General features: G+C 38.5%; 1 protein-coding gene across 2 annotated transcripts in view; it reads right to left on the bottom strand.

Annotated features, from left to right (window-relative positions):
- Positions 1-1,904: 1,904 nt before the first annotated feature.
- Positions 1,905-13,443, bottom strand: part of PCGF6 (polycomb group ring finger 6) — a 35,818-nt gene continuing 24,279 nt past the window's right edge. Inside the window, exons 9-10 of one of the 2 annotated variants that reach the window (XM_012770405.2) lie at positions 11,883-11,969; positions 1,905-3,099 (exon numbers count right to left, since the gene is read on the bottom strand). In XM_012770405.2, coding sequence (XP_012625859.2) covers positions 3,043-3,099; positions 11,883-11,969 — 144 coding nt within the window. In that variant the 3' untranslated portion in view covers positions 1,905-3,042. The remainder of the gene's footprint in view (positions 3,100-11,882; positions 11,970-13,443) is intronic. The other variant, XM_076009811.1, reaches the window with a different exon arrangement.

Here is a 13,443-nt window from a genome sequence, read left to right as displayed (position 1 = left end):
CCCAAGAAACACATTGATTTGGGGAATAGTTACAGATTTGTAAAACAATCATCACGTCTAGCACTCTGGGAGGCAGAGGTGGGAGGACCACTTGAGCTCAGGAGTTTGAGACCAGCCTGAGCAAGATCAAGACACCTGTCTCATTAAATAAATAAAATAAAATAAAAAACTCCTGGGAGAATTAAACACTATCCATGCAACTCCACTGGGAGAAGACAACTGGAAGTTTGTGCCTGGGTTTCCTGGACTCCCCTCTATATTCCTATTCCTTTTGCTATTTATTTGAGACAGGGTATCACTCTGTCTTCCAGGCTGGAGTGCAGCGATGGCAATCATAGCTCATTGTAACCTGGAACTCCTGGGCTCACGTGATCCGGACCAGTTAGGACTCCAGGTGTACACCACCATGCCTAAGTTTTTTATTTTTATTTTTTTGTGGAGACAGGGTCTCACCAAGTTGCCCAGGCTGGTCTTGAACTCCTGGCCTGAAGAGATCCTCTCACCTTGGCCTCCCAGGACTGGGGTTACAGGCGAAAGCCACCACACCCAGCTCCTTTTGTTAATTTTAATCTGTACCCTTTCACTGTAATAAACTATAACCACGAATATAACAGCTTTTCTGGGTCCTGTTGAGTCCTGGTAGTGAATCAATGAACCTAAAGGTGGCTTTAAGGATCCCAACTTAGATATGTTAATATGGTATAAAAATAAAAATACAGGCCGGGTGTGGTGGCTCACGCCTGTAATTCTAGCACTCTGGGAGGACAAGGCAGGCGGATTGCTTAAGGTCAGGAGTTCGAAACCAGCCTGAGCAAGAGGGAGACCCCCTGTCTCTACAATAAATAGAAAGAAATTAATTGGCCAACTAATTTATATATAGAAAAGATTAGCTGGGCATGGTGGCACATGCCTGTAGTCCCAGCTACTCAGGAGGCTGAGGCAGGAGGATCACTTGAGCCCAGGAGTTTGAGGTTGCTGTGACCTAGGCTGATGCCACGGCACTCACTCTAGCCTGGGCAACAAAATGAGACTCTGTCTCAAAAAAAAAAAAAGAATAAAAATACAGTCATCCCTTGGTATGTGTGGGGGGATTGGTTCCAGGACCCCCCACGAATACCAAAATCTGTGGATCCTCAGGTAGGTCCCCTATATACAATTATGTGATATTTGCATATAACCTACACATGTTCTCTTGTACACTTTAAATCATTTCTAGATTACTTATAATACCTAATACAATGTAAATGCTATATAGTTATTCTACCATATTTTTTGTTGTATTGTCTTTATTTTTTTCCTCCAAATATTTTCAACTCAAAAGTTGGCTGAATCCACAGATACAGAGGATTTACTACATTAATTAACTTGTGCAAGAAATACTTAAGAGTCAATGAAGGCTGGGAGTGGTGGCTTACACCTGTAATCCTAGCTCTCTGGGAGGCCGAGGCAGGAGGATCACTCAAGGTCAGGAGTTCCAAACCGGTCTGAGCAAGAGTGAGACCCCAGTCTCTACTGAAAATAGAAAGAAATTAACTGGTCAACTAAAAATATATAGAAAAAAATTAGCCAGGCACCATGGAACATGCCTGTAGTCCCAGCTACTTGGGAGGCTGAGGCAGGAGGATCACTTGAGCTCAGGAGTTTGAGGTTGCTGTGAGCTAGGCTGATGCCATGGCACTCACTCTGGCCCAGGCAACAGAGTGAGACTCTATTTCAAAAAAAAAAAGAGTCAATGAATTCTACAGTTGCTATTCTACCACTGTCAAATAAAATCATCTATTATAATCAGTGAAAGTAAAGATGTTTATTAAAATCCATTTGATGGCAGCTTAACTTGGATTTGGATACCTTATCTCTTAAAGAGTTTTTGGTAATTTTTAAAAAATCCACAGTAAACACTAACATTTCAAAATAGGTTAAAATAAATTTTTATTAAATGTTAGAAGAGATTTATATACATTTCACAAATTCTTTACAAAGAATTGCCAATCCTTGTCCACTTCTGTAATACAGATTTAGAAATTTTGCTGTGAAATACAGTCTACAAAACATTTCTTTAGAAAGCATCATAATGCTAATTTTAGGCAAAATAATGTTTAAAACTGAAATCTTTGCATGAAATGAGCTGAAACACTCTTATTCTTTATCCCAGTGACAAAATAATGGTAAAATAAACATTAAATTGAGGAAACAATAAGTATCATGTAAACTCAAATTCACCTAAAACGTTTTATTACTTTCAGAACCAGTGCTATTACAAGGTATCAAAAATCATAGTATGTACTCAAAGAAAATGTTAATCAAATTAACATTCAAAGAATATTGTCCCAAAGAAGTACCCCTTATTATAAGATATATTATAGAAGTCTTTTTACATTGAACACTTACGGCAAGAGCCATAAACCCTACAGAAGACAGTCTCCTCACACAGAATAATGATAATTCATCCATTTTAGAAGTGAATAATATCTCCTTAGTAGTGCTGTTCGTATAAAAAAAACATACAAGTTCAAAATATGCTGGCAACATACAAAAGTAGCCAATGGTTTTGGTCTTTGTCTAAGAGTACACACCCTAGTTTAACAAAGACTAGCTTTGAATCTCCCATTCAAAAACACACTTCTTTTCCAAAAGGCTGACTGCCCAACTGATGCCATCCCAGAGAGCAGAATCCCAACCATAAACTTTAAAGGGATATGGCTTAACAAAGAAGAAAACAGTAACCAATTTACCTCAAAGATGAGAAGCAAAAATCAACGTCAAAGTATTAAAAATCACAAGGAATTTTAAAATTCAATGTTTTGAAATTTTTCCCCTGAGCTATGGATGCTTGTTATATACAGTATCTAGTAAAACAGATGCATTCCATCATTTCAAGTTGTACTTATAAATGCTAAGATTCTTGGTGCTAAAAATAGATAAGTTATGTCTTGAACAGCATAAAGTGGTGGCAATTACGCGTTTCATGGAAATCTTTGGTGAGATGCAGTCCTGCAGAAGCATCCTTACTTTGTTTCCCTCCTCATGATATGCCTAGAATCTTCAAGTTATTTTCAGAGGAGAAACAACAAGACCGTAATGGAGGACGAGAAGGCCATCCTGAAAAGAGGGAAAAAAAGAAAACTATTTTGCAGTTCTTATCAGTTATGTAAATGATCAAGTAAAAGTTAGCTTATTTTGCATAATCCAACACTAATGTGAAATTCTTTAAAGAGAATAAAGGGACCAAGATAAATACACCTGCTTATTCACCTTGTCAATGTCTTTTTAATGATTTTCAGGAGCCAATTCTGAAACTATTACGTAATTATAGTTAGCTAGGGTCATTTATGACTACACAGTTCTCCAAAAAGAACTAAAAAAGAAACACCTTTCCTTCTCCACAGACTAGTTATCAGACTATTCAAGCATTGGGTTCTTCTAAAAAGACTCAACTATCATAACGCATCATGGATCTGTTTGACATAAAATGTTCATTTCCACATAAATCCAGCTTACTACTATTATAAGTGACGAAACTTTGAAACTCTTACTTTTAATGGAAGCATAAATTATATAATACATTTTACTTCCTCCTTAAAGACTGTCCTCAGGGGTTGTTGGGGCAACTAAACCCTGTATTAAATGATTCCAGATGATATGTTTCCAAATCTTTTTATCTGCTTTTATGGATTTCTATCTCCTCTCTTGGTATCAGGTCTTAATTCTTTGTGCTTTTATCAAGGCTGCACCCAGCAAGAATTCACCTTTCTAAGGTACTATTTCTAATTTCCTATGGACAGGAAAAGTAGCATTGGGAAATGTGCCATGGACCTGCTCCGAGCAACACAGGGAAGGATTGATATCCCACATGTCTTGCAGTCCCAATCCTCATCTGGCTTTTTTTTTTTTTTTTTTTTTGAGACAGAGTCTCGCTTTGTTGCCTAGGCTAGAATGAGTGCCGTGGCGTCAGCCTAGCTCACAGCAACCTCAAACTCCTGGGCTCAAGCATTCCTTCTGCCTCAGCCTCCCAAGTGGCTGGGACTACAGGCAAGTGCCACCATGCCCGGCTAATTTTTTCTATATATATTATTTGGCCAATTAATTTCTTTCTATTTATAGTAGAGACGGAGTCTTGCTCAGGCTGGTTTCGAACTCCTGACCTCGAGCTATCCGCCAGCCTCGGCCTCCCAGAGAGCTAGGATTACAGGCGTGAGCCACCACGCCCGGCCCCATCTGGCTTTTACTCCCTCTTTTTGTTCTTTGCTAAGCTATTTCCAGGGCTCCACGTCCTTATTTCTCATTCACTACTCAACTCACTGCAATCTAGCATCTGTTCCTGGCAACTCCAGTGAAAATTCACCAGAATACTAGAAAAGGACTCACAAATTCAAATGCCCACGAGGGCCAAGAAAGTAACACGAATGAATATGTGAGGTAGGTATGTGAGTCAACAGGGATGTTCAAGACCAATGGTACTAGAGAGCAGATGCTGACCTAAAGAAATTTGAACTCAACATGGAACAGGTCAAATAAAGCAAAACCCTATACCTAATTTTTTGGCCCATGGACCATCAGATTTATTCTGGACTAATTAGCATGATCAAAGTAAACAAATTTGTATTATAGGTTGAACACCCCAAATCTGAAAATCAAAGATCTGAAATGTTCCAAAATCAGAAACTTTTTGAGCACCAATGTGAGATACACACACACATAATAAAAAATAAAAGCTCACTGATGCATTTCAGATTTCCAGATTTGAGATGTTCAACTGTTAAGTATATTGCAAATATTCCCAAATCCAAAAAATCTGAACTCTAAAACACTTCTGGTCTTAAGCATTTCGGATAAAAGATACTCAGTTTGCATAACACAAATAGAAGTCATTAACATTTTACCAAGCATACAAATTACATTTTACATAATGTTAATTTTTGAATATAGTTATGTTTCAGAAATGAAAAGCATAATTTTGCAAAACAAATACATTGATATGCAAAGATAAAAAACTCTGAAATGGTTTACAAGCTGTTTTAAGATCTCAAAACTACCCTAATGTATGTATAAAATCACATTTTATGAAATGAGATAATTACTTATAGTTCAAATTTACATCTAGATGTCTATTATTTTATATCTTATTAACATATATGAATATATAAATATTTTCTATATTTCTACTTAGATGTCTCCATTCATGCATTTATGGTCTTTTTTTTTTCCACTCTGCCACTCAGGCTATAGTGCAGTGGCACAATCATAGCACACTGACACCTCAAACTCTTGAGTTCAAGCGATCTTTCCACCTCAGCCTCCCGAGTAGATAGGACTACAGGAGCTCACCACCACACCCAGCTAATTTTTTATTTTTTGTAAAGACAGCTTCTGTTGCCCAGGCTGGTCTCGAACTCCTGTCTCAAGCATCCCTTCTGCCATGGCCTCCCCAAAGTGCTGGGATTATAGATGTGAGCCACTAGGCTCAGCCAAGCTTAATTTTTGAAAAGAAAACAATCATTTTCTAAGATTTCTGAAATTTAATCTTATTAAGATTTCAGGAAATGTTTTGCTGAAACCTCCAAATAGACTTTACTTAGCTAAGAAACAATTTTATTTTTGTATTTTATGAAGATTTTTTTGAATTCTTTGCTACGAAAACATAGTCATCAGTAAGGTGCTCTATTTCTAAAAATGTGGAACAATAATCTAATAATCATCTGAAAAAGTATTCAGCTACCTACCCTTTTGTTAAAAGCCTGATCTTTTTTAAGAGACTAAGCTCTAAGTTCTTTTTTTTTTTTTTTTTTTGAGACAGAGTCTCACTGTGTTGCCAGGGCTAGAGTACCATGGTATCAGCCTCGCTCACAGCAAGCAACCTCAAAGTCCTGGGCTCAAGCGATCCTCCTGCCTCAGCCTCCCAAGTAGCTGGGACTACAGGCATGCGCCACCATGCTCGGCTAATTTTTTGTATATATATTTTTAGTTGGCCAATTAATTTCTTTCTATTTATAGTAGAGATGGGGTCTCGCTCTTGCTCCAGCTGGTTTTGAACTCCTGACCTCGAGCATTCCGCCTGCCTCGGCCTCCCAGAGTGCTAGGATTACAGGCATGAGTCACCGCGCCCAGCCAAAGTTCATTTTTTTCAATAGCAAATACTGATTTTGTCATTAACTAGCTGAGTGACTTTGGGCAAGATACTTAACCTCTCCATACCCGTTTCTTCATCTCTAAGGTCCACTAATGGATATTAGAATTAGAGGGCAAAGTTTGAGGAGAAATAACACAAGACAACTAAATATAATATGGAATTCTGGATTTGGATCCTGGGACAGAAAAAGAAAGAACATTAATGGGAAAACTAGCAAAATTCAAATGTCTACAACTTAGTTAAAAATACTGTTGCAATGTTAATTTCTTAGTTTTGATGACTGTGCTATGGTTATACAAGATATTAATAGTTTGAAGACTCTTTCACTGAGTTCTAACACCATCTCATTCTATCACTAACCTGATTATATTGCAAAAATAATTACATTTTACTCTACTTCAAATCCTTTTTGAAAATAGGAAACTGCTTCTCAGTGGAAAAACCAGTCACATTTACAAAGAAAAAGATGGCTTAGCTCCCTCCCATCTTTTTTTTTTTTCTTTTTTTTTGAGAGTAGGGCTTGTATGTTGCCCCGGTTTGGTCTCTGCCCATCTCAGCCTCTGGAATAGGTGGAACTATAGGTACTAAACACAGTGCCCAGCTTCCCTCCCTTCTTTTTCAATCATACATAAAATACAAGTTACCAATGATAATCATTAAAAAAATGACAGTTCTTAATCATTTTTCTGCCAATTACCCCTGCTATGCTGACAAATTGACTGTTACCACAATAACACAAGTATGGCCGGGCATGGTGGCTCACGCCTGTAATCCTAGCACTCTGGGAGGCCCAGGCGGGTGGATTGCTCGAGGTCAGGAGTTCAAAACCAGCCTGAGGAAGAGTGAGACCACGTCTCTACTATAAATAGAAAGAAATTAATTAGCCAACTAATGTATATAGAAAAAATTAGCCGGGCATGGTGGCACATGCCTGTAGTCCCAGCTACTTGGGAGGCTGAGGCAGCAGGATTGCTTGAGCCCAGGAGATTGAGGTTGCTGTGAGCTAGGCTGACGCCACGGCACTCACTCTAGCCTGGGCAACAAAGCGAGACTCTGTCTCAAAAAAATAAAAAAATAACACAAGCATGCCTATAACTGAAGGATAATTATGACCTATAATCTTACAGTACAGAACACTTGCCCTGGAGCCATACCTCCTTCCAATGCTCAATTAGATAAAAGTTTTATTATCAAAGTTACGAAAGCTTGTGAACTTTTTAAAAAGTCTAAGTACCATTAAATAAACAGCTATGAAAACAGGTTTACAATAACTTATACAACAGTGGTAATATTCCTAGGCTTTCATATTGGTTACATTGGAAACTGGGCTACTTATAGAGAATAATTACTGCATGGAATTGCAAAAAAGTATAAAACAATAAAAATTTAAAAATTTGTCACTTGACCAGCCTTAAAAAAATTATATAGGAAGATATGTTAGTATTATAAACTAAACTGGTATTTGTCTGTTTGTTTGAGATAGGGTCTCATTCTGTTGCCCAAGCTAGAGTGTAGTGGCAACATCATAGCTCACTGCAACCTCAAACTCCTGGCTCAATAGATTGTCCTGCCTCAGCCTTCTGAGTACCTGGGACTATAGGTGTGTGCCACCATGCCCAGCTAATTTTTAAATTTTTTTTGTAGAGACAGGGTTTTGCCATGTTGCCCAGGCTGGTCTCCAACTCCTGGCCTCCAGGGATCCTCCAGCCCCTGTCTCCCAAAGTGCTGGGATTACAGGCATGAGTCATCATGCCTGGCCTAAACTGGCTTTTAAAGACAAATAGTTTTAAATATTTCACTGAGTTGACTTTAGTTCATTATTATTATTATTATTATTCATTTTGAGACAGAGTCTCGCTTTGTTGCCCAGGCTAGAGTGAATGCCGTGGCGTCAGCCTAGCTCACAGCAACCTCAATCTCCTGGGCTCAAGGGATCCTCCTGCCTCAGCGTCCCGAGTAGCTGGGACTACAGGCATGCGCCACCATGCCCAGCTAATTTTTTCTATATATATTAGTTGGCCAATTAATTTCTTTCTATTTATAGCAGAGATGGGGTCTCGCTCTTGCTCAGGCTGGTTTCAAACTCCTGGGCTCAAGCAATCCGCCCCCCTCGGCCTCCCAGAGTGCTGGGATTACAGGCGTGAGACACTGCACCTGGCCTAGTAGTATTATTTTTATATCAACTTTTTTACTACTTTAAAATAATTAGAAGGAAGGAGTAAAAAAAGAAATTAGGGGCCAGGCGCCCTGGCTCACGCCTGGCTCAATCCTAGCACTCTGGAAGGCCGAGGTGGGTGGATCACTCAAGGATTGAGCCAGGCGTGAGCCAGGGCGCCTGGCCCCTAATTTCTTTTTTTACTCCTTCCTTCTAATTATTTTAAAGTAGTAAAAAAGTTGATATAAAAATAATACTACTAGGCCAGGTGCAGTGTCTCACGCCTGTAATCCCAGCACTCTGGGAGGCCGAGGGGGGCGGATTGCTTGAGCCCAGGAGGTGGAAACCAGCCTGAGCAAGAGCAAGACTGCGTCTCTACTAAAAATAGAAAGAAATTAATTGGCCAACTAAAAATATATATAGAAAAAATTAGCTGGGCATGGTGGCGCATGCCTGTAGTCCCAGCTACTTGGGAGGCTGAGGCAGAAGGATTGCTTGAACCCAGGAGTGTGAGGTTGCTGTGAGCTAGGCTGACACCATGGCAGTCTAGCTTGGGCAACAGAGTGAGACTATGTCTCAAAAAAAAAAAAAAAAAGAAAAAGAAAAAAAGAAATTATAGTAGGTTAATTTCCATCATAATTAATGTATTAGATTGATTTTGAAAATTTTGTAATAAACCATTAATAGACAAGAAATCCCTTGGCTCCTTTTGTATTTTCCCTGCTTGTGCCCACCCCCCTTTGTATTGGTCCCTTTTAGTGGAAAATAATGGTATGTGGAAACCAAGATCTGAGTGTCAGGTGTGCTCACTGATTCTAGTTCTTTTCAGGCGGCAGAACTAAGAAATAAATAAATAAATAAAAATATATATATCTTATGAGGTCATACTGATACCTCTAATTCCAATCCTATACCATAAAATTGTCTTTCTCCCTCCCTTATTCCATGTTTATATCTCCGTTTGCCATAGTGAGAACCAGGGTACGCAACAATATCAACATATTTACTCAATCCTGTAATATACATTAAATGGTTTCAGAATTGCTAGTGCTATACCAATACCACAAACAACAACTTATTAAGTACAGCTCAAGTAGCTGAGACTATAGGCATTTGCTGCCACACCCAGCTAATTTTTCATTTTTCGTAGAGATAGGGTCTTGCTATGTTGCCCAGACTGGTCACTCTTTTTCCTTTTTAAAAACTTTTTTAACCACAACTCAGATTAAAATATAAAATATCTCTGGCAGCCCAAAAGCCTCCCTCATGTCTACACCCAGTCAAGTCCCTCTAATCATAAACCACTACTCTCACCTCTATCACTATGGATTACTGTTGCCTATTTTTGAAGAAGTGGACTCATACAGTACACAGATTCTTTTTTTTTTTTTTTTTTTTTTTTTTTTTTTTTTTTGAGACAGAGTCTCGCTTTGTTGCCCAGGCTAGAGTGAGTGCCGTGGCGTCAGCCTAGCTCACAGCAACCTCAAACTCCTGGGCTCGAGTGATCCTTCTGCCTCAGCCTCCCGGGAAGCTGGGACTACAGGCATGCGCCACCATGCCCGGCTAATTTTTTATATATATCAGTTGGCCAATTAATTTCTTTCTATTTATAGTAGAGACGGGGTCTCGCTCTTGCTCAGGCTGGTTTTGAACTCCTGACCTTGAGCAATCCGCCCGCCTCGGCCTCCCAAGAGCTAGGATTACAGGCGTGAGCCACAGCGCCCGGCCTAGTACACAGATTCTTGATATTCAAGGTAGTTATGTTCTATAAAATCATTGGGAACACTGAATTAGTGAATATTGAACCACTGCTCCTGGGGAAAAACAGGGTAAGGTTCCTGCAAGCCTCTGGTCATTTTCGTTAGCTGATCAATACATAACCTTGTTTTATGTGTGTTTGTTTTAAACCACTTTAATATATATTGTTCATTCATTACACTGAACTCACAGCCAACAGACTATACCTCATGCCTGAAGGAAGCTGATCTAACACATACTTTCTTTGTAAGGCACATCACAGCCGTCTGGCACTAGTCACAAAAGACTATATGTTATATGATTCTGTTTATATAAAATCTCCTGAATATATAAATCCACAGAGATAAAAAGTAGAGAGTAGTAGTTGTCAAAGGCTGGGGAGTTGGGGATAAATGGGGAGTGACTGCTAATGAATATGGAGTTTCTTTTGGGGTGATAAAAATATTCTAAAATTGGTTGTGGTGATAGTTGCACAGCTCTGTAAATGTACTAAATAGTAATATACAGTGAGAAAATATCAGAACAGTGGTTTTGTCTCAGTGCTAGGGCGAGGGACTGACTGGAAAGGGGCATGAGAGAACTCTCTGGGAATGATCGTATTATCTCAAGAAGGGGTTTAAATTAAACAGGTATATGTATTTGTCAAAACCCATGTATTTCATTATATGTCAATTAAAACATAACATATGCATGTACATATATGTGTATGTGTATATTCCCTGCTTCTTCCAAGGAATTACAACATAATCTACACTAAGAACATAAATCTTAAAATATTCAACACCTTCCTTTAAGTATTGTTCAATTGAGTCAAATGATCACAGATAATCATACCAAAACAAAGAATTGTATTTCTAACAAATTAAACAAAATTTGTTTAAGTTGAAGGCTCATCAAATCATTAGTACTTCATAAACTTCTCAGAGGCATATAGCTCTTAAAATAATTTACCACTGTAGGTTCAGGAATACATTAGAATATGTGGTCCTATCTTGCTTTTCTCTTCATTACTATTGTAGATCCTACGTTGCTTTCTATTATCCCAACTAGGAGTCTTCAAATTATATTCCCACTCACATTATAGGTTAACTAAAATATAAAAATAGTTACCTCGACTTTTTACCTAGTGAGCAAAAAAGAGAATGTGAATCTCTAAGGCCTCATAAATATCTGCAAATTTTTCTTGAAGAAGTGTCCTTCTGGATATATCTGTCTAGAAGCCTTAAGAATTCTATTGCGGTACTAGACAGGGAAATATAGCAAGGCTCCTAGAATTGAACTGCCTGCAGGGGTCCTCAAACTTTTTAAACACGGGGCCAGTTCACTGTCCCTCAGACCGTTGGAGGGCTGTTGGCGCACATTCCACACATGCGCACTGTGGGCCTGGAACGAGCCGGCTGCTAAGTAGGACAGGCAGTGGTGGCAAAAACACCGGGAGGGCCGGATAAATGTCCTCAGTGGGCTGCATGTGGCCCATGGGTCGTAGTTTGAGGATGCCTGGCCTAGGGTTTGCACTCTGGCTCACCCACTAACTCACGGTGGGAAGTTACATGTGCTTTCTGTGTTCAGTTTCCTTATCTTTAAAATAAGAGATAAAAGACTGCCTACCCTCGTAGAATAACTATGAGTAATAAGTAAGCTAATCTACATAAGCCATTTAGAATAGTACCTGACACACAGTAAGCATTCAATAAATATTAGCTATAATTATTTATTTATAGTCTGGGTAATTTTAAGAAATTCATAGAATATTTATGAAAACCTTATTGCTAACATGGAACTTCTTTCTTTCATTAAATAATTTACCTGTTAGGCATAGGCATGATAAAATCTGAGACCTACCTGCATTGCTGCATCACCTATTGCACGTCGGATATCCCTTAGAGTTTGATACCGTTCCAACAAGTGATCACCACAGATGATATCTACCTATGGACAAATAAGAGAGCAACAGATTGCTTTCCTACTTCAAAATATCATCTGAAGAAATGAAGGGGAAAACAACATAATTATTTCCAGACTAGACTTTGCTATTTTAAACTGATTAAACACTCTCAAGAAGGCTTCAGAAACTTTTTAAGGCAACATGGGAAGAACACTGAAGGACACAGCCAGACAAGATCACAGTATATAACTGATACTAAAATGATTTCCTTGAATCTCTGAGAAGAAATTAAATCATGTTGAATGTATTCAGCATGAGACAGCACACAAAAGTAAGTATGTATGTATATATATGTATATATAAGTTCTGTAATAAAATCATTAAAAGGTATTAATGCATAAAAAGGCAACTGTTAGTTCAATTCTCTTATAGAGATTTTTCCAACAATGCCCTATAAGTCAAAGTATAACACTGTCTTAAAGTATACACTAAAGAAATTGTTTTGTGGATGGAACAATCTTAAAGTCTTTCTAGTCCTTTAGTAATGTCGAAGCTTTAAGATATATCTACTTTTATATAGAATTCTCTAGAGAGAATACTGTTGGGTATATATTAATATTATAAATATGTTATTATTATTTTTTTTTCAGACAGAGTCTCACTCTGTTGCCCAGGCCAGAGTGTCGTGGCATCAGGCTAGCTCACAGCAACCTCAAACTCCTGGGCTTAGGCGATCCTCCTGCCTCAGCCTCCCAAGTAGCTGGGAATACCGGCATGCGCTACCATGCCTAGCTAATTTTTTCTATATATATTTTTAGTTGGCCAATTAATTTCTTTCTATTTTTAGTAGAGACAGGGTCTCAATCTTGCTCAGGCTGGTTTCGAACTCCTGACCTTGAGGGATCCTCCCACCTCGGCCTCCCAGAGTGTTAGGATTACAGGCGTGAGCCACCGAGCCTGGCCTAATACTATATTTTAATAAAGAGTCCATTATACTTACTTGCTGAGTCAGAAACACAAATCTTTAATCTCTTTATAAAATTTACTGAGTACTACTTCCTTCCCATTGCCTTGAAACAGGGTTAGATCCTCAAAATCTTTAAATCACTTAATTGGTTCCATCTCTTAACCTATTTATTTGGATTACGGTATGATATCACCTGACTCATCTTTCCCCTTTTCCTTTTTTCTCACATGCAATCAATTACAAAGTCCTATTGCTTCTTCATACCTCTGAGTTCATATCATACCTTCCAACTGGTGCCCCTAAGCTTAAACCATTAAAACCACTTCCTAGCCAGACTTCCTATCTTCAAATTCTGTTTATTCTAGTAAATCCTATGCACTTTCAACACATATACCTCCATAAAACCTTCAGCATAGTTGAGAAAGAACAGTAAAAGCTGTTACAATTAACTGAGTGGCCACTACGTACATTATATATGTATTCAACATGTATTATCTAATCCTCACATTCCTATGAGCTAGGTACTACAATTTCCATTTTAAGATAGGAAT

Source organism: Microcebus murinus, chromosome 14 (genome assembly GCF_040939455.1).
Source record: "Microcebus murinus isolate Inina chromosome 14, M.murinus_Inina_mat1.0, whole genome shotgun sequence".
Taxonomy (NCBI): Eukaryota; Metazoa; Chordata; class Mammalia; order Primates; family Cheirogaleidae; genus Microcebus; species Microcebus murinus.
Note: the sequence above shows the minus strand (reverse complement) of the source record. Positions and strands in the feature narration are given on the sequence as shown.